Source organism: Salmo salar, chromosome 07 (assembly GCF_965601325.2).
Source record: "Salmo salar chromosome 07, fSalSal1, whole genome shotgun sequence".
Classification (NCBI taxonomy): Eukaryota; Metazoa; Chordata; class Actinopteri; order Salmoniformes; family Salmonidae; genus Salmo; species Salmo salar.
This window is the reverse complement of record NC_138297.1, coordinates 63,178,107-63,199,865: the sequence shown is the minus strand read 5'-3', so window position 1 is coordinate 63,199,865 and position 21,759 is coordinate 63,178,107. Positions and strand designations below refer to the sequence as shown.

At 43.6% G+C, this 21,759-nt stretch overlaps 1 protein-coding gene across 1 annotated transcript in view; it reads left to right on the top strand.

The window, feature by feature from the left end:
- Positions 1-21,759, top strand: part of LOC106594226 (PDZ domain-containing RING finger protein 4) — a 113,895-nt gene that overhangs the window by 72,054 nt on the left and 20,082 nt on the right. The window contains exons 2-4 of the mRNA XM_082977861.1: positions 9,881-10,131; positions 12,598-12,700; positions 16,955-17,053. Of these exons, the coding sequence (XP_082833987.1) occupies positions 9,881-10,131; positions 12,598-12,700; positions 16,955-17,053 (453 nt within the window). The remainder of the gene's footprint in view (positions 1-9,880; positions 10,132-12,597; positions 12,701-16,954; positions 17,054-21,759) is intronic.

The following is a 21,759-nucleotide window of genomic DNA, read 5'->3' as shown; positions in this document are numbered from 1 at the left end:
GGCATGCTATCTGTCAGCCGTAGCTGCGAGGTTGAGAGGTTTCCATCAAGCTCTTATCTTAATGTGCCCCCCGACACACACACACACACACACACACACACACACACACACACACACACACACACACACACACACACACACACACACACACACACACACACACACACACACACACACACTTATCTACTTATCTCACCTGTTCATATCGACAACAGGCAACAACATTTAGCCATCTTAGTGGATAAGATCGTGTGCTGCAAGTGTGATGTCATTAAAGAGGGTATTCTATTTTTACTCAATCCTCTGGTCCACTTGGCGCTCAAGGGTAGTCTATGTAACACATGAAGAGTTTACTGTCTGTAGGGCCACATCACTGGATACCAGTCTATGTAACACATGAAGAGTTTACTGTCTGTAGGGCCACATCACTGGATACCAGTCTATGTAACACAGGAAGAGTTTACTGTCTGTAGGGCCACATCACTAGATACCAGTCTATGTAACACATGAAGAGTTTACTGTCTGTAGGGCCACATCACTGGATACCAGTCTATGTAACACAGGAAGAGTTTACTGTCTGTAGGGCCACATCACTGGATACCAGTCTATGTAACACAGGAAGAGTTTACTGTCTGTAGGGCCACATTACTGTCTGTAGGCCACATCAATGGATACCAGTCTATGTAACACATGAAGAGTTTAATGTCTGTAGGGCCACATCACTGGATACCAGTCTATGTAACACATGAAGAGTTTAATGTCTGTAAACAGGATAACGTCCCATAGACTGTAGTGGAGCATCACTGGCTAACGTATTCTGCTCTTATCTTGAGATAGCAGACCTCAACAGGAAAGGCTGCAGACGAGGCTGGCTCTCAACCAGAGCTACATAGGACAGGTCTATTGATGAAATCATTTGACATTTTACTTGAGTAGCCTGATATTATTAAGGTCTATAATCAATATAAGACTACTACCCTGATGGCCCTGTCTCCTGTCAGGGTCTCTTCCTGACCCTCACACCCTGTGGTAGACCACAATAACTACTGACCTTCACAGACTGGTGTTGGGGAAGACAAGAGCTCTCACTTCAAACACACACAGGTCCATGGGGGCTATGTTGTATTGACATCAGTAACCTTTACCTCGAGGGAACCAGGAAGTACCTCATGTGGTGTTCTCTGTATGTTTCCTTACCGTATGAGACGAGATACAGTATGTCTGTGTGTACGTTTCAGGTTACACACAATAGGAAGCTGTGTTGACGTTACGAGAAAGCAAGCTTCAATCAAAAAGGCATTACTCTCAGACATCAAACCAGTCTTCAAACCGATGACAATACCATAGATACAATATCAATGGAAAGCCCACATAGACTTCAGAAAACGCTCCTCATCCATCATGCTTTTGGGCTGACTGATTTCCTCTTCTCAGCTCTTCTGACAGTTGTATCCTCACCTCAGAGAGAGAGAGGAGCGAGAGCGGGAGAGCGAGGGCGAGCGAGAGCGAGCGAGAGCGAGCGAGAGCGAGAGCGAGAGCGAGCGAGAGAGAGAGAGAGAGAGAGATCAGTCAGCCTAAAAGCATGATGGAGGATGTTTATTATCTATTTCACTTGCTTTGGCAATATAAGCATATTTCCCATGCCAATAAAGCCCCTTAAATGTCATTGAGAGAGAGCACAGAGATCAAAACATCACAGTTCACAGATGGTCTTTGCTGTATTGCTGTGTGCTGAACCAGGCAGTAACTCTGTGAGTGTCTAGCTCAGGTCAAATAAGATACCTTTTATTTCTCTATTAGTGGTTAGCCACAGGGTTTTGTTTTCTTCTGTCTTTGCTGTATGCTGATCTTGGCAAGAACTCTGATAGTCAGTCAGGAGATCTAACAGTCAGTCAGGAGATCTAACAGTCTGTCAGGTGAGAGTAACTCAGGAGATCTAACAGTCAGTCAGGAGATCTAACAGTCTGTCAGGTGAGAGTAGCTCAGGAGATCTAACAGTCTGTCAGGAGATCTAACAGTCAGTCAGGAGATCTAACAGTCAGTCAGGAGATCTAACAGTCAGTCAGGTGAGAGTAGCTCAGGAGATCTAACAGTCAGTCAGGTGAGAGTAGCTCAGGAGATCCAACAGCCAGTCAGGAGATCTAACAGTCAGTCAGGAGATCTAACAGTCAGTCAGGTGAGAGTAGTTCAGCAGATCTAACAGTCAGTCAGGAGATCTAACAGTCAGTCAGGTGAGAGTAGCTCAGGAGATCTAACAGTCAGTCAGGAGATCTAACAGTCAGTCAGGAGATCTAACAGTTTGTCAGGTAAGGGTAGCTCAGGAGATCTAACAGTCAGTCAGGAGATCTAACAGTCTGTCAGGTGAGAGTAGCTCAGGAGATCTAACAGTCAGTCAGGAGATCTAACAGTCTGTCAGGTGAGAGTAGCTCAGGAGATCTAACAGTCTGTCAGGAGATCCAACAGTCTGTCAGGAGATCTAACAGTCTGTCAGGTAAGGGTAGCTCAGGAGATCTAACAGTCAGTCAGGAGATCTAACAGTCAGTCAGGAGATCTAACAGTCTGTCAGGTAAGGGTAGCTCAGGAGATCTAACAGTCAGTCAGGAGATCTAACAGTCTGTCAGGTAAGGGTAGCTCAGGAGATCTAACAGTCAGTCAGGAGATCTAACAGTCAGTCAGGAGATCTAACAGTCAGTCAGGAGATCTAACAGTCAGTCAGGAGATCTAACAGTCAGTCAGGTGAGAGTAGCTCAGGAGATCTAACAGTCAGTCAGGAGATCTAACAGTCAGTCAGGAGATCTAACAGTCAGTCAGGAGATCTAACAGTCAGTCAGGAGATCTAACAGTCAGTCAGGTGAGAGTAGCTCAGGAGATCTAACAGTCTGTCAGGAGATCTAACAGTCAGTCAGGAGATCTAACAGTCAGGTGAGAGTAGCTCAGGAGATCTAACAGTCTGTCAGGTAAGGGTAGCTCAGGAGATCTAACAGTCAGTCAGGAGATCTAACAGTCAGTCAGGAGATCTAACAGTCAGTCAGGAGATCTAACAGTCAGTCAGGTGAGAGCTAGCAGTCAGGCAGAGCTGAGAGTCTGCTCAGGAGATCTAACAGTCTGTCAGGAGATCTAACAGTCAGTCAGGAGATCTAACAGTCAGTCAGGAGATCTAACAGTCAGTCAGGTGAGAGTAGCTCAGGAGATCTAACAGTCTGTCAGGAGATCTAACAGTCAGTCAGGAGATCTAACAGTCAGGTGAGAGTAGCTCAGGAGATCTAACAGTCTGTCAGGAGATCTAACAGTCAGTCAGGAGATCTAACAGTCAGGTGAGAGTAGCTCAGGAGATCTAACAGTCTGTCAGGAGATCTAATAGTCAGTCAGGTGAGAGCTAGCGTCAGGCAGATCTAACAGTCAGCTCAGGAGATCTAACAGTCAGTCAGGAGATCTAACAGTTTGTCAGGTAGAGGGTAGCGTCAGGAGATCTAACAGTCAGCTCAGGAGATCTAACAGTCTGTCAGGTGAGAGTAGCTCAGGAGATCTAACAGTCAGTCAGGAGATCTAACAGTCTGTCAGGTGAGAGTAGCTCAGGAGATCTAACAGTCTGTCAGGAGATCCAACAGTCTGTCAGGTGAGAGTAGCTCAGGAGATCTAACAGTCAGTCAGGAGATCTAACAGTCAGTCAGGTGAGAGTAGCTCAGGAGATCTAACAGTCAGTCAGGTGAGAGTAACTCAGGAGATCTAACAGTCACTCAGGAGATCTAACAGTCAGTCAGGAGATCTAACAGTCTGTCAGGTGAGAGTAGCTCAGGAGATCTAACAGTCTGTCAGGAGATCTAACAGTCAGTCAGGAGATCTAACAGTCTGTCAGGAGATCTAACAGTCTGTCAGGAGATCTAACAGTCAGTCAGGAGATCTAACAGTCAGTCAGGAGATCTAACAGTTTGTCAGGTAAGAGTAGCTCAGGAGATCTAACAGTCAGTCAGGAGATCTAACAGTCTGTCAGGTGAGAGTAACTCAGGAGATCTAACAGTCTGTCAGGTAAGGGTAGCTCAGGTCTACCAAGGCCTCTGGGTTTAGATTCAGTAAATTAACAGCTAGTTGTTTTCTTCTGTCAGTTAAGTTATCTACATTGTGTGGTGTCTGCTGCATGCTGGGTGCTGATCCAGGAAGTAACTCTGGTAGTGAGGGTAGTTCAGGTCAGCCAAGGTTTCATGGTTTTACCGTATTTAATCAGTAAGTGGCTAGCTAGTTTTGTCGTCTCTGTGCTGTGTGCTGGGTCAGCTGTGGACACCCAGGGGATATCCTGACCTGCTCCCTCTCCCTCTGGGTCAGCTGTGGACACCCAGGGGATATCCTGACCTGCATATCCTGACCTGCTCCCTCTCCCTCTGGGTCAGCTGTGGACACCCAGGGGATATCCTGACCTGCTCCCACTCCCTCTGGGCGGACTCTGTCATGCATCACCTCACTCACTCTCACACTCACACTCACACTCACACACACACACACACACACACACACACACACACACACACACACACACACACACACACACACACACACACACACACACACACACACACACACACACACACACACACACACACACACCTTACATGTACCATGTCCTGTATCTGTCTATCATCCTTATGTCTTCGCTTGCCTACATGGAGCTGGTTTCTATTTTATTAGAGAGATAAATGGAGCTGGTTTCTATTTTATTACAGAGATAAATGGAGCTGGTTTCTATTTTATTACAGAGATAAATGGAGCTGCTTTCTATCTCATTACAGAGATAAATGGAGCTGGTTTCCATCTCATTACAGAGATAAATGGAGCTGGTTTCCATCTCGTTACAGAGATACATGGAGCTGGTTTCCATCTCATTACAGAGATACATGGAGCTGGTTTCCATCTCATTACAGAGATACATGGAGCTGGTTTCTATCTCATTACAGAGATACATGGAGCTGGTTTCCATCTCATTACAGAGATAAATGGAGCTGGTTTCTATCTCATTACAGTGATAAATGGAGCTGGTTTCCATCTCATTACAGAGATAAATGGAGCTGGTTTCTATCTCATTACAGAGATAAATGGAGCTGGTTTCTATCTCATTACAGAGATAAATGGAGCTGGTTTCTAACTCATTACAGAGATAAATGGAGCTGGTTTCTATCATTACAGAGATAAATGAAGCTGGTTTCTATCTCATTACAGAGATAAATGGAGCTGGTTTCTATCTCATTACAGAGATAAATGGAGCTGGTTTCTATCATTACAGAGATAAATGGAGCTGGTTTCTATCATTACAGAGATAAATGGAGCTGGTTTCTAACTCATTACAGATATAAATGGAGCCGGTATCTATCATTACAGAGATAAATGGAGCTGGTATCTATCATTACAGAGATAAATGAAGCTGGTTTCTAACTCATTACAGAGATAAATGGAGCTGGTATCTATCATTACAGAGATAAATGAAGCTGGTTTCTAACTCATTACAGAGATACATGGAGCTGGTATCTATCTCATTACAGAGCTGAATAGAGCAACCATCCATTTCTTTATTTCTGCCTCTGATGAATGAATACATCTAATCTCATTTTAATAATAAACAGATTCTATCAGTTCTGATTTAGGGTCAGGTAAGTAAGTGTGTGTGTCTGTGTGTGTGCGTGTGTGTGTGTGTTTCAGTGGGTGCGTACATGTGTATCCATGTGCGTATGTTTGTGTATCTTTGCGTGTGTGTGTGTGTGTGTGTGTGTGTGTGTGTGTGTGTGTGTGTGTGTGGTGGTGCGTGGTGCGTGCGTGCGTGCGTGCGTGCGTGCGTGCGTGCGTGGTGTGTGTGTGTGCGTGTCCCAGTTTGACATCCTGACACATTTCAATAATCAGTGTTGAAAATAAATCTGAGGATGTAATTGATTGAACATGAATTTGACATCTGTACTGTAATGAGGCTCTGTAATTGGATAAACCGTGTATCTGAGGTCACAGATGACTGCAGACCAAGGATGTGTGTGTGCTGTCAGACAGATGAGGGACATCTAACCCTAACCCAACCCTAGTCTCAGCTCTCTGCCTTCATCGATCCCTCAGGCAAAAACCGGCCCAATGTTCTACCCTCTTCAGACCAGACTGACTTGCAATATGCAGACAGAACAGGAAGTTGCAATAGGCCCTGTGCAACCCAAGGTTTGATACCAGCACAAACAGAAACCCTCTCAACTCTAACCCTAACCTGTTATCTACCCCTTCCTGCTGTCGGAAAGACTAGGGACATCTAACTCTAACCCTTAACCTAACCCTCAACTCTAACTCTAACCCTTAACCTAACCCTAACCTGTTATCTGCCCCTTCCTGCTATCGGAAAGACTAGGGACATCTAACCCTTAACCCTAACCCTAACCCTCAACTCTAACCCTAACCCTTAACCTAACCCTAACCCTAACCCTCAACTCTAACCCTAACCCTTAACCTAACCCTAACCCTAACCCTTAACCTAACCCTAACCTGTTATCTACCCCTTCCTCCTGTTGGAAAGACTAGGGACATCTAACTCTAACCCTTAACCCTAACCCTAACCCTCAACTCTAACCCTAACCCTTAACCTAACCCTAACCCTAACCCTAACCCTCAACTCTAACCCTAACCCTTAACCTAACCCTAACCTGTTATCTACCCCTTCCTCCTGTTGGAAAGACTAGGGACATCTAACCCTAACCCTTAACCTAACCCTCAACTCTAACTCTAACCCTTAACCTAACCCTAACCCTATCCCTCAACTCTAACTCTAACCCTTAACCTAACCCTAACCCTAACCCTCAACTCTAACCCTAACCCTTAACCTAACCCTAACCTGTTATCTACCCCTTCCTCCTGTTGGAAAGACTAGGGACATCTAACCCTAACCCTAACCCTATCCCTCAACTCTAACTCTAACCCTTAACCTAACCCTAACCCTAACCCTCAACTCTAACTCTAACCCTTAACCTAACCCTCAGCCCTAACCCTAACCCTAACCCTTAACCTAACCCTAACCTGTTATCGGCCCCTTCCTCCTGTTGGAAAGATTAGGGACATCTAACTCTAACCCTTAACCTAACCCTAGCCTCCATCCTAACCCTTCCTGCTGTCAGGTGAGCTATGTCTCGTTGCCGTGGCGATAACCTCACTAGGGGTTAATATACAGGGAGCCAGGAATTGAGAACCATTGTTGTAGACTTCTGTCTGAGTAATACATGTTATGTATGTGACTCATGGGTTTGGCCTGAATTTTCTGCCGGAACTTTCTAATAGATAAACCCTTTATTCAGAAAGAACGTGTGTTACCCTTGAATATGAATGAATAACATGTGGCTAATGTAATAATATGTGGCATTAGCAGACACTTTTATCCAAAGAGACTTACTGTGGTGAATGTATACATTTGTATGGGGGGGGGGGGGGGGGGGGGGGGGGCAGGTGTTACTTGGCAGGTGTCAGTATGATGAGTGCACCTCCCACTGAAACCCAGACATTTAGTTTGAACCCCACAGTTACCGTAATGATCAGACCCAGAGACAGAGACCCAGAGCTCAGACCAGTCCAACCCAGGGGAAGAGGCCTCCACCCTGGCCTTCTCCCTCTCCACCTCCCCTCCCCTGGAGAGACAGCAGGTGCCCTTTAAAACTGACAGGCTTTTCTTCTCCAGGCTCACCCAGGCTCTCAGGGATCATTACTGAACTGTTAGTCCCAGGGGTCCACTGTTCTGTTATGTGGTGGGTAGGAGGTCTCAGTATGTCAGTTCAGTACTGGATATGAATAAGAATGGAGAAGAAAGGAGGATCAGTGTGTGAAATTGTAGCATTGTAATGCTTCTCTGAAATACAAGTATAAAATAGTGTTTTCAAATGGCTTATGTTGTTGCCTTGGCAAGACAATGACAAAGGTGTTGGCTGATGCAGAAACAGAAGGGTACTCAGCAGGTTGTAATTGGATCACTAGGTGCACTCTACAGTATCACATATGCTGCTTCTCTGTGGGCTCAGGACATAGGACTAACAGGACACCTCCATCTCCTCCATCTGGTGAATGGTAGGGACTTGGGAATGATAGGGACTTGGGAATGCTAGGGACTTGGGAATGCTAGGGACTTGGGAATGGTAGGGACTTGGGAATGCTAGGGACTTGGGAATGGTAGGAACTTGGGAATGTTAGGGACTTGGGAATGGTAGAGACTTGAGAATGTTAGGGATTTGGGAATGGTAGGGACTTGAGAATGTTAAGGACTTGGGAATGGTAGGGACTTGAAATGTTAGGTTCTTGGGAATGGTAGGAATTTGGGAATGGTAGGAATTTGGGAATGGTGGGGACTTGGCTGTGGGAAGAGTCTAGCTTTTGTGATACTGACTCACCCCATAGACACCTAGTTATTCCTGTACAGTATATATAGGTTTAAGACTCTTCTGTCTCCCACCACATAGACACCTAGTTATTCCTGTACAGTATATATAGGTTTAAGACTCTTCTGTCTCCCACCACATAGACACCTAGTTATTCCTGTACAGTATATATAGGTTTAAGATTCTTCTGTCTCCCACCACATAGACACCTAGTTATTCCTGTACAGTATATATAGGTTTAAGACTCTTCTGTCTCCCACCACATAGACACCTAGTTATTCCTGTACAGTATATATAGGTTTAAGACTCTTCTGTCTCCCACCACATAGACACCTAGTTATTCCTGTACAGTATATATAGGTTTAAGACTCTTCTGTCTCCCACCACATAGACACCTAGTTATTCCTGTACAGTATATATAGGTTTAAGACTCTTCTGTCTCCCACCACATAGACACCTAGTTATTCCTGTACAGTATATATAGGTTTAAGACTCTTCTGTCTCCCACCACATAGACACCTAGTTATTCCTGTACAGTATATATAGGTTTAAGACTCTTCTGTCTCCCACCCCATAGACACCTAGTTATTCCTGTACAGTATATATAGGTTTAAGACTCTTCTGTCTCCCACCACATAGACACCTAGTTATTCCTGTACAGTATATATAGGTTTAAGACTCTTCTGTCTCCCACCACATAGACACCTAGTTATTCCTGTACAGTATATATAGGTTTAAGACTCTTCTGTCTCCCACCCCATAGACACCTAGTTATTCCTGTACAGTATATATAGGTTTAAGACTCTTCTGTCTCCCACCACATAGACACCTAGTTATTCCTGTACAGTATATATAGGTTTAAGACTCTTCTGTCTCCCACCACATAGACACCTAGTTATTCCTGTACAGTATATATAGGTTTAAGACTCTTCTGTCTCCCACCACATAGACACCTAGTTATTCCTGTACAGTATATATAGGTTTAAGACTCTTCTGTCTCCCACCACATAGACACCTAGTTATTCCTGTACAGTATATATAGGTTTAAGACTCTTCTGTCTCCCACCACATAGACACCTAGTTATTCCTGTACAGTATATATAGGTTTAAGACTCTTCTGTCTCCCACCACATAGACACCTAGTTATTCCTGTACAGTATATATAGGTTTAAGACTCTTCTGTCTCCCACCACATAGACACCTAGTTATTCCTGTACAGTGTACATAGGTTTAAGACTCTTCTGTCTCCCACCACATAGACACCTAGTTATTCCTGTACAGTATATATAGGTTTAAGACTCTTCTGTCTCCCACCACATAGACACCTAGTTATTCCTGTACAGTGTACATAGGTTTAAGACTCTTCTGTCTCCCACCACATAGACACCTAGTTATTCCTGTACAGTATATATAGGTTTAAGACTCTTCTGTCTCCCACCACATAGACACCTAGTTATTCCTGTACAGTATATATAGGTTTAAGACTCTTCTATCTCTTCCCTGTTCAGGTGAATGGCAGGGACTACTCCAAGGCCAGCCATGACGAGGTGGTGGAGGTCATCAGGAGAGACCCCATCGTGGTGCAGGTCGTCCGTCACCATGGCAACCCCGCCCACTCACACCAAACACTACAGGAAGTTCACGTGGTGGACGTGTGCACGCAGACGGACATCACTTTCGAACACATCATGGCCCTGGCTAAGCTGAGGCCTGCTACTCCACCTGTACCTGACATCTGCCCCTTTCTGCTGTCAGACAGGTGAGGGGCATCTAATCCTAACCCTAACCTTAACATTAACCTTATCCCTTACCCTAACCCTAGCCTTAAACCTTACCGTAATCCTAGCCTCAATCCTAACCCTAACCCTCAACCCTAACCCTAACCCTCAGCCCTAACCCTAACCCTCAGCCCACCCTCAACCCTCCCAATCCTAAACCTCAACCCTAACCCTCAACCCTAACCCTAACCTGTTATCTACCCCTTTCTGCTGTCAGACAGGTGAGGGGCATCTAACCCTAACCTTAACATTAACCTTATCCCTTACCCTAACCCTAGCCTTAAACCTTACCGTAATCCTAGCCTCAACCCTAACCCTAACCCTAACCCTCAACCCTAACCCTAACCCTCAGCCCTAACCCTCAACCCTAACCCTAACCCTAACCCTCAACCCTAACCCTAACCCTAACCCTCAGCCCTAACCCTCAACCCTAACCCTCAACCCTAACCCTAACCTGTTATCTACCCCTTCCTCCTGTTGGAAAGACTAGGGACATCTAACTCTAACCCTTAACCTAACCCTAACCCTAACCCTAACCCTTAACCCTAACCCTTAACCTACCCTAACCTGTTATCGGCCCTTCCTCCTGTTGGAAAGATTAGGGACATCTAACTCTAACTCTAACCCTAACCCTAACCCTAGTCTCCATCCTAACCCTTCCTGCTGTCAGGTGAGCTATGCCTCGTTGCCGTGGCGATAACCTCACTAGGGGTTAATATACAGGGAGCCAGGAATTGAGAACCATTGTTGTAGACTTCTGTCTGAGTAATACATGTTATGTATGTGACTCATGGGTTTGGCCTGAATTTTCTGCCGGAACTTTCTAATAGATAAACCCTTTATTCAGAAAGAACGTGTGTTACCCTTGAATATGAATGAATAACATGTGGCTAATGTAATAATATGTGGCATTAGCAGACACTTTTATCCAAAGTGACTTACTGTGGTGAATGTATACATTTGTATGAGTGGCCCTTGGATGGTTCTCCTCAACATGGAGATGCTTTATTATGGGTTACATCAACCTGATGTGGTTGATCAGAGCCTCTACTGTATCATGGAGGACAACAGCATTACTGCCCCCCCAGTACAGCTGATCACATCCCTTTAATGTCATTAGGATGCTCTCCAACTGGCATGTAATAATTGTGTCTGCAGTGCAGCCAGACTGCTGCATCCATTTCCTTTAAGAGTTTACAAGGTGATTAAAAACAAATGGAGTGACTGTTATACAGCGCTACGTTCATTCTCAGTCTATTTATAGGTCTTTACTGGGCCAGAAATGAAATACATTTGTCCTATAAACTACAAATCATCCGTTCCCTCGTCTGTGCTACGGCTGATAAGGGGGAGGCAGTATGGATGCTGTTGTGATTCTAAATAACAGTGATGTTACTGTGGGCTGGTTATACCCAGGGCTGACATGTGTCTGTATACATGCCAAGTAACCATCTGTAAATCAATATATTACTGAGGAGACAGAGATGTCTTTTTACAGGTTATTTTTAACAGGTTATTTTTACAGGTTCTTTTTACAGGTTCTTTTTACAGGTTCTTTTTATAGGGTCTTTTTACAGGTTCTTTTTACAGGGTCTTTTTACAGGGTCTTTTTAACAGGTTCTTTTTACAGGGTCTTTTTAACAGGTTCTTTTTACAGGGTCTTTTTACAGGTTCTTTTTACAGGGTCTTTTTACAGGGTCTTTTTAACAGGTTCTTTTTACAGGGTCTTTTTACAGGTTCTTTTTACAGGGTCTTTTTACAGGTTCTTTTTAACAGGTTCTTTTTACAGGGTCTTTTTAACAGGTTCTTTTTACAGGGTCTTTTTACAGGTTCTTTTTACAGGTTCTTTTTACAGGTTCTTTTTATAGGGTCTTTTTACAGGTTCTTTTTACAGGGTCTTTTTACAGGGTCTTTTTAACAGGTTCTTTTTACAGGTTATTTTTAGCAGGTTCTTTTTACAGGGTCTTTTTAACAGGTTCTTTTTACAGGGTCTTTTTACAGGTTCTTTTTAACAGGTTCTTTTTACAGGGTCTTTTTAACAGGTTCTTTTTACAGGGTCTTTTTACAGGTTCTTTTTACAGGGTCTTTTTACAGGGTCTTTTTAACAGGTTATTTTTACAGGTTCTTTTTAACAGGTTCTTTTTACAGGGTCTTTTTACAGGTTCTTTTTACAGGTTATTTTTACAGGTTCTTTTTGCAGGTTCTTTTTGCAGGTTTTGTCACTTACATGGGTTTTTTGTCTTGTTAAAACATGTCCATGTTTAAAATGGCACAACGTGTGTTTAGAGCCCTGCCATTAGTTGCTTTACTGGGGGTTGTAAAAGGGATTTTATGTTAGCGACCAATATGCACAGCACAGGGAGAAAGGTGTTGAAATCAGCTTGCTACTCACACATCTGTCTTTCTCCTCTTCCCCTCTCTCTTCCTCTCATTCTGTCTCCCCTCAGCTGTCACTCCATCCACACAATGGAGCATGAATTCTACGAGTGTCCAGAGTACCTCTCCAACACCCCAGCTGAAGTGGACAGGCCAGAGGAGTTTGAGTATGAGGTAAATCAATATGGAGCCACACAAGTTCCTGCGATGACAATTCTCCCACAGCAGTTATATTGACAAGTCATGTGTCTATTGGTCAAATATAGTGTTTCCTGCTTATTCACTAAAACGCTAATTACAACCACATCTCCCCCGCAGCTCGTTATGCTATCGGAATGATAAAGATTATAATACCGCTATGAATCTTACTACCTCAATTTGGTATGTTTTCCCTACAAACAATGACACATTTCAGATACACTTGGAGTGTTGAAAAATAGCCTGTCTGGGAGGCTGGGTGGAGATTGTAATTTGTGTCAGAGAGGCAGTGACCGTGGGAGACGTGAGGTGAGGTGAGGTGATGGGTGACGTGGTAGTGTGTGTGTTTGTGCAGTGGTGCTGCTCGTATAATGGGTGGCGGTGGTTCGCTGCACAGGATTCTGGGTCATTAGTGTTCCTCTGCTGTCAGCTGTGGTTTAACGGCCACTTCTGACTAAATGGACGGATGTCTCTCTGTGTGAGAGAGGGATGAGAGACGGCGTGAAGTTTGAGCACACACTCACAGGCACACACACACACACACACACACACACACACACACACACACACACACACACACACACACACACACACACACACACACACACACACACACACACACACACACACACACACACACACACACACACACACACACACACACACACACACACACACACACACCCCCCCCCCCCCCTCGCAGGCAGGCGGACACACACACACACACACACAGTCTGGTCAACCCAACTGAGGCAGGGTCAGTGTCAGGTCGTGACCTGATTACTGTTGTTATGGCTACTCCTTCCCCTCACACAGCTGGCCCTCAGTTACTCTTTGTTCAGTCAAGTGTATCTAACTGTACCCTGAATGCCCTTGCTCCTCAGTAGCCCTGGCAGCTCAGGGACATTAGCAGTGAAGGATGTGTTTAGCCTGGCTTCACACTACTGCCGTGTAACTTAAGGACAGCTACAGGGCAGCGGTGGGACGTTTTTCTTCCCAGTGACCCGCTATAAAAACAACACACAGATACAGATGATCTTCTAATCAAGACTAGCGTGGTCTCTCTAGGCGGTGTCTCTCTGACCTCAGTACATCCACAGATTATTACTAGATCTCGTGCTGACGAGTATGAGGTTGTGTCCTGTAGCCCTACACGAGTTAATGTACTGTCTGCACGAAACACTGGGATTTCTCACTCTAATCTAACCTCAAACATCTCCAGATTACAAGGTTGTGTCCTGTACTACTCAGTGTGATTGTTCTCTCTAGTAATGCCCTCTGACAGTAGGGAGCTAGTGTTCTCTGATCTCTCAGTACATGGTAGTTAATCAACAGTCATGGTGCGTTCGTGTCAACCACTTTTCTCGACCGTTCTGAACCGTTCTAAACTGTGTGGAAGTGTGGAGTCTACTCGCCAGTAACAGCTGTCCTAGTCAAAAGTGCCCTGCCTCCTCTGTTTGTCCTCTGTTTGTTGTGGCTAGATGTCGAAGAAATTCATTTATTTTTTGAATCAGTCATCTAATCTTTCCCAACTGCCACCCGGAATCCTTTGGAAATTAGGCTATCCCTTTAATTAGGCTATCCCTTTAATTGGCCTATCCCTTTAATTAGGCTATCCCTTTAATTGGCCTATCCCTTTAATTAGGCTATCCCTTTAATTGGCCTATCTCTTTAATTGGGCTATCCCTTTAATTGGCCTATCCCTTTAATTAGGCTATCCCTTTAATTGGCCTATCCCTTTAATTAGCCTCTCCCTTTAATGAGGGTATCCCTTTAATTAGCCTATCCCTTTTAATTAGGGTATCCCTGTTATAGTGCCTTCTTTTGACCCCCTGCCTTCCAACTGTAACTTCACACGTAAAATACCTTTAGCAGAGCAAAATATCAAACTGTAAAATGATATCTTTCTGTTTCTTCCCAACACAGCAGTGACCAAACAGACCAGGGTTAATACACCTGCAACATTAAGGGAACACGCTGTGTAGTAAATGCCATCGGTGCGACCATCGAAGACGTCCCCAGTGGGACACCCGTCTGTGTTTTATTTGATATGAGGTTTTAGTGCTATTGATGTACAGACCACCCTCTGGGCAGTGGACATGTGTTACCATGGTGAGGAGAGATTAGGAACCACACAACAAGAATAAGCAAAGACCACAGGAGGTGGAATGTCATTTATCAGACAATAATTCAACATCAATTGCAGTCTTAACTGGTCTGGAATGATGCATCTTTAGTACCAATGCCACAGCATGTCATGGTGATATTGGGTTAGTTGTTGAATTTGTTTGAGTGATACAGTTGGTTTACATTTTAACACACACACACACACACACACACACACACACACACACACACACACACACACACACACACACACACACACACACACACACACACACACACACACACACACACACACACACACACACACACACACACACACACACACACACACACACACACACACACACACACACACACACATATTATTTCACCCTTTGCAGAGACTTACTGGAGAACTGTGTGTTACTCCCTATGAGCTATGTTGATCAACATGTTGGTCTTGGTAAAGTTGAGGCACCAAAGTATGTGTCAGTTAAAGGGGAATCTGGGCTTGTTTTCATCATGTTTGAGGTGTTTCTAGGACAGTGAGATGTGTTTCACACATAACTGCCCAGGAGGAAGGCAGGTCAGGGCATCACACTCTGAATTATACACCCTATGACAGCTTCCGGTGTATTGATGGTGGGTGGGGGCGAGATCTGAAAATGAATGTAATCCTACTTTGTGGATTTTCATGAAGGCTCTATGTTAAACTGATCACACTATATGGTTTTTGTGGGTGTAGATATGGTTGTCCTTGTTCGACAGAGCCATTGGACGTCTTTCAGCGATGTTCCTATCATCGGATTCATTGCTAAATATACAAGCAGATACATCGTTCTCAGTCTCGTAAAGACTACAATTTGTGTTGGGTGGTGCTTCATGGTCTGGCCCCTGTCCCTCCTCCAAGAAGGTTTTTTTTTATTAAAGATACTATATCAGCAATTCTATTTTTACCTCTAATTAAGAATCTTCCGTTTCGCTGTGAAGGAAAAAAATCGATGGTATCTCATCACGTCTCAGCTGGCGTCGAAATGGATTCCCTAGCAGTCCAGTCTGGTAATCCCTCTGGTAATCCCTCTGGGAATCTTTGGTCACCGCATCATTCTTGATAGCCGCAAGCCACTAGGAGGATCAGGGTGAATCTCTGGTAGGTAGAGCAGTGAAGGTAGCACATTTGTGCGCTTGTTGTAATTAGCACAGCAAGGCACAGAACCCCACATGGCATGATGACAAACAATAGTGAAAACAAAAGTTTACAAAGAAATCTTCTGAGATTACTCTGTGTTGGTCATTCGAGGTAAACAATGGCATCATTCAAGTTTGTGGGCACGCCCCATCTACCTAGCAGGCGGTATCAGCATTCGCTATGAATGCTGGACTTTGTAGTTCACTATGAGCACATTAAGTCAAAACTTCCCGATACTAACAGTGAAATGAAAATGCCCGAGTTCTAGCTTATAGTTTGGATAATTGTGATGTTTATGATGAAAACATCACGTTGTTAATATTGTAATGGCTATATGCCATGGCAAGGCCAGGGTGACATGGAGTCTGAACCCCACTAGAGTGAATGGTGAATATTTCATCACCGTGGTAACCACAGCCTACTCAGCAATGGGGATCTACACTGGCTCCTAGCTGAATATCCTCAGTAGAAATGACCAGAGGGCCTTAATGCTGGAAGCGTCTGATTTTGAGAGCTTCTGTATAATTATCTCATACTTATCTCACTTTAGAAAAGGATAATTCACCCTTCTGTGTCACTAACCTACTTCCTACACAATGAATGAAGTCAGTATCGTATGTTCTTGGCAACAAGCTTAGTGACAATTCTCAGAGAGTAAGCTCAGAGTACTCATAAAGCGTTTCAGAGTGCTGATCTAGGATCAGATCCCCCCTGTCCATTCATTATAAACTGAAAGGCTAAACCGATCCTACATCAGCACTCCTACGCTGAGACGTTTTTGGAATATGGGCCCAGCTCTTGAACTTGAAAAGAACAAGGTCATTATGAAGTCTGTGCAGGTAACACATCTCTGTTGGACTCTCTTCCTTCTCTCCTCTCCTCCTCCTCTCCTCCTTTCCATTGGGAATTCTCTCTGTTCTGTTCTGTCTCTACAGCAGGTAGAGCTCTGTCGGCTCAACAGTCAGGAGAAGTTGGGTCTGACGCTGTGCTATCGGACTGACGATGAAGAGGATACAGCTATCTACGTCAGCCACGTAAGCACCCCCACCACCATCAGCATCCTTAGGAGACATGGGCCCAATTCAGACTTAGGAAATGTACGTCTTTCCTACGCACTTCTCAGTAGTTGATATTCAGACTTACTTTATGCAGGTCCTTTAACGGGCTTTGCAGGCGTGGCTTCCTAGCATGCTGAATACATTTAATTCAACTGCTGAAAAAACTCCCACTTACTGGCAACAGATTTTCCTGTGGAGTTTTCATTTAATAGGGGTTTCAGTACATTTATGTAAAGCCATCCCTTTAAATTTGGTGTACCTTATATTATAATTTTCTCAACAGGCTCACTAGAATAGATGGAGAGAACGGTTCAGAATATTAGGAATCAATGAAAGAAAACCATACATTGTAAATACATGCATATCGTGTCCTGTTCACCACCAATTGTTTGATTGTAAAATACTCTGATCTTGTATATTATTTAGGGTTAGGAAAGTATTTATGAATAATTTCATAAAAGTTTGGAGAGCCTTTACGCACAAAATATATTGGTGACTCAAAAATGCAGTGGTTTGATTCATCCTTAAAGTTTCCATATTCAATTGTTCAATCCATGACATATTGAAAGGTGAGAAAAGTGTACAATAGGGGTGGAACAGTAGTCCTATAAATCTACTGTAATAATCCTCACTGACCATAGGACCGTGATGACAACGGTCCAGTCGTGGTGAACCGTGCACCAGGGTCCCAGTTTAACCTGCTACGTGTAGTCTGAGTTCCAGAATTGATTCAAATAGGCTACGTCCTAAATTATTTCACAACTTGTAATATGTTAGCCTAATATGGTCTACTATTGCTAGCAATCCTCAGGAACAAACACATGAACGTGACAGAGGAAGGTAAACTAATGACGTAGTGGAATGATGCAAAATGTAAGGAAAGGAACACTAAAGGGACAGTTCTAAATGAATGTGAGTATACCTGAAGGTGACTACCGATAGTGATTCATATTTAACATGATACAAGTTGTAAAAAATACAGTGAACAGTCCAGGCATATAGTTAAAACATTCTAGAAATCATAAATCAACTCGGTAGCTATGTTTCAGTTTGCTGCCATATGACTGGTTTCACATTTGTCTCCAGTGATCATAAGGTGAAATGGAACTAAAACAATGTATATTTAAAATCCCCTTTTCCAAATGGCTTATTCATTCACTACATATCCGTCGCCAAACCCACTGGCTCCAGGTCATCTATAAGTCTTTGCTAGGTAAAGCCCCACCTTATCTCAGTTCACTGGTCACCATAGCAACACCCACCCATAGCACACGCTCCAGCAGGTATATTGCACTGGTCACCTCCAAAGCCAACACTTCCTTTGGCTGCCTTTCCTTCCAGATCTCTGCTGCCAATGACTGGAACCAATTGCAAAAATCTCTGAAGCTGGAGTCTTATATCTCCCTCTCTAACTTTAAGCATCAGCTGTCAGAGCAGCTTACCGATCACTGTACCTGTACACAGCCAATCTGTAAATAGCACATCCAACTACCTCATCCCCATATTATTACTTACCCTCTTGCTCTTTTGCACCCCAGTATCTCTACTTGCACATCCTCATCTGTACATCTATCACTCCAGTATTAATGCTAAATTGTCATTATTTTAGCCTCTAGGGCCTATTTATTTCCTACCTCCCTACTCTTCTACATTTGCACACACTGTGCATAGATGTTTCAATTTTTCTTTTCTTTTGTGTTATTGACTGTACATTTGTTTATGTGTGACTCTGTGTTGTTGTTTTTGTCGCAGTGCTTTGCTTTACCTTGGCCAGGTCACAGTTGTAAATGAGAACTTGTTCTCAACTGGCCTACCTGGTTAAATAAAGGTGAAATAATATAAATAAACATTAAAAAAAATGACCTAGCTCTTATCAAATTCTCATCAATCAAATGTATTTATAAAGCCATTTTTACATCAGCCAATGTCACAAAGTGCTACACAGAAACCCAGCCTAAGACCCCACACGGCAATTGGTCTTATCAATAGGTCTTATCAATAGGTCTTATCAATAGGTCTTATCAATTGGTCTTATCAATAGATCTTAACAATAAGTGTTATCAAAAGGTCTTCTCAGTTAGTACATGAGAGTACATGGGGAATGGTGTTATTTCTATCTGAACAAAGAAAGTAGATGTTTCTACACTTGGAACTGACAAGTTGCTCGACCACATTTATTGTTTCATGGTGCATAAGGGTGGTGGAATTGTGAGGGAATTATGTCAAGGTCAGAATACGGTGTATCTGTAGACACCTTCATTTCTTTGATCTTACACACAAACAAATAGCGAATGAATAGCGTGCTATTCTCATGCTTAAATTCAAGGTCAGAATACGCATGGAGAGAAAAGTGCATAAAAAAAAGGGAATTATGTTCCATGTATGCGCGCTCAACTCTGGTCGGAATTCCCCGTTATGAGACTCGATCTTCCCCAGAGAAATGTCCTGTTTGGTGGGACACAGATCTATCCATGCTCCCCTCCTGAGTCTGGTTCTCTGGTACACGGTCATATGACAAACTGTACTCCCAAGGAAGGGCTTGGTTAACTGGAAAGGCTAGGTTAACAGGAAGGGCGTGGCTAACAGGAAGAGCTTGGTTAACAGGAAGGGCTTGGTTAACAGGAAAGGCTTGGTTAACAGGAAGGGCTTGGTTAACAGGAAGGTCTTGGTTAACTGGACGGGCGTGGTTAACTGGAGGGGGTTGGTTAACAGGAAGGGCTTGGTTAACTGGACGGGCTTGGTTAACTGGACGGGCTTGGTTAACTGGACGGGCTTGGTTAACAGGAAGGGCTTGGTTAACAGGAACGGCTTGGTTAACTGGACGGGCTTGGTTAACTGGACGGGCTTGGTTAACTGGACGGGCTTGGTTAACAGGGAGGGCTTGGTTAACAGGGAGGGCTTGGTTAACAGGAAGGGCTTGGTTAACAGGAAGGGCTTGGTTAACAGGAAGGGCTTGGTTAACAGGAAGGGCTTGGTTAACAGGAAGGGCTTGGTTAACAGGGAGGGCTTGGTTAACAGGAAGGGCTTGGTTAACAGGAAGGGCTTGGTTAACAGGAAGGGCTTGGTTAACAGGAAGGGCTTGGTTAACAGGAAGGGCTTGGTTAACAGGGAGGGCTTGGTTAACAGGAAGGGCTTGGTTAACAGGAAGGGCTTGGTTAACAGGAAGGGCTTGGTTAACAGGAAGGGCTTGGTTAACAGGAAGGGCTTGGTTAACAGGAAAGGCTTGGAATGAAAGGGAAGAGACACGGCGTGTTAGAATAAATCGAACAAGGAATCCCACCACATATCAATTACCTTTTACAGTCAGAAACAATTAAAAGATAACTGTGAATTCCCATTTGATATCATATAATGTTGTGGAATATTGACTGACTTCAACTGAATTAGAAGGTGTTAAGGAATGAGGAGGTGTTTGAATGTTTGCCAAGAAAATAATATCTCTTTCGCTCCAAATGAACCATGCATGGAGAGAGAGGAGAGGAAAGCAAGTGAAGTTTGAAATACTCCCCTCGTTCTGTTCAACATTCTAATTGAGGATTTTAATTAGTCCACAGTGAGTGACACCCTTCCTTCTCGTCTCCTGCAGAGTGTAAAATGACACATTTTCCCACCACCGCCTCTGCATACCAAAGACTGAAACAAAGAGCAAAGAGACAGTTGAGTGGAAATAATGTCTCTCAGACTAAAGTAAAGCTAAAGCTCTCATTCTGGTGGTGTCTGGGGGGGGGGGGGGGGGGGGGTGTGTGTGTGTGTGTGTGTGTGTGTGTGTGTGTGTGTGTGTGTGTGTGTGTGTGTGTGTGTGTGTGTGTGTGTGTGTGTGTGTGTGTGCGTGTGTGGTATTGCCTTGCTCTTACACCAGCTTCCTCTTTAATAAGCTGAAGCGTTACCTCAAGTAAAGTAGGAACAGCACCTGCAGTTGCCTCATACCCCTCTACCATCATGTAATAAACCTCAACACTATATCTGTATATCCTTATCTATCTCTCATACCCCTCTACCATCATGTAATAAACCTCAACACTATATCTGTATATCTTTATCTATCTCTCATACCCCTCTAACATCATGTAATAAACCTCAACACTATATCTGTATATCTTTATCTATCTCTCATACCGCTCTACCATCATGTAATAAACCTCAACACTATATCTGTATATCTTTATCTATCTCTCATACCCCTCTACCATCATGTAATAAACCTCAACACTATATCTGTATATCTTTATCTATCTCTCATACCCCTCTACCATCATGTAATAAACCTCAACACTATATCTGTATATCTTTATCTATCTCTCATACCCCTCTAACATCATGTAATAAACCTCAACACTATATCTGTATATCTTTATCTATCTCTCATACCCCTCTAACATCATGTAATAAACCTCAACACTATATCTTTATCTATCTCTCATACCCCTCTACCATCATGTAATAAACCTCAACACTATATCTGTATATCTTTATCTATCTCTCATACCCCTCTACCATCATGTAATAAACCTCAACACTATATCTGTATATCTTTATCTCTCATACCCCTCTACCATCATGTAATAAACCTCAACACTATATCTGTATATCTTTATCTATCTCTCATACCCCTCTAACATCATGTAATAAACCTCAACACTATATCTGTATATCTTTTGATTCCAGAACATGCTAACAAGCCT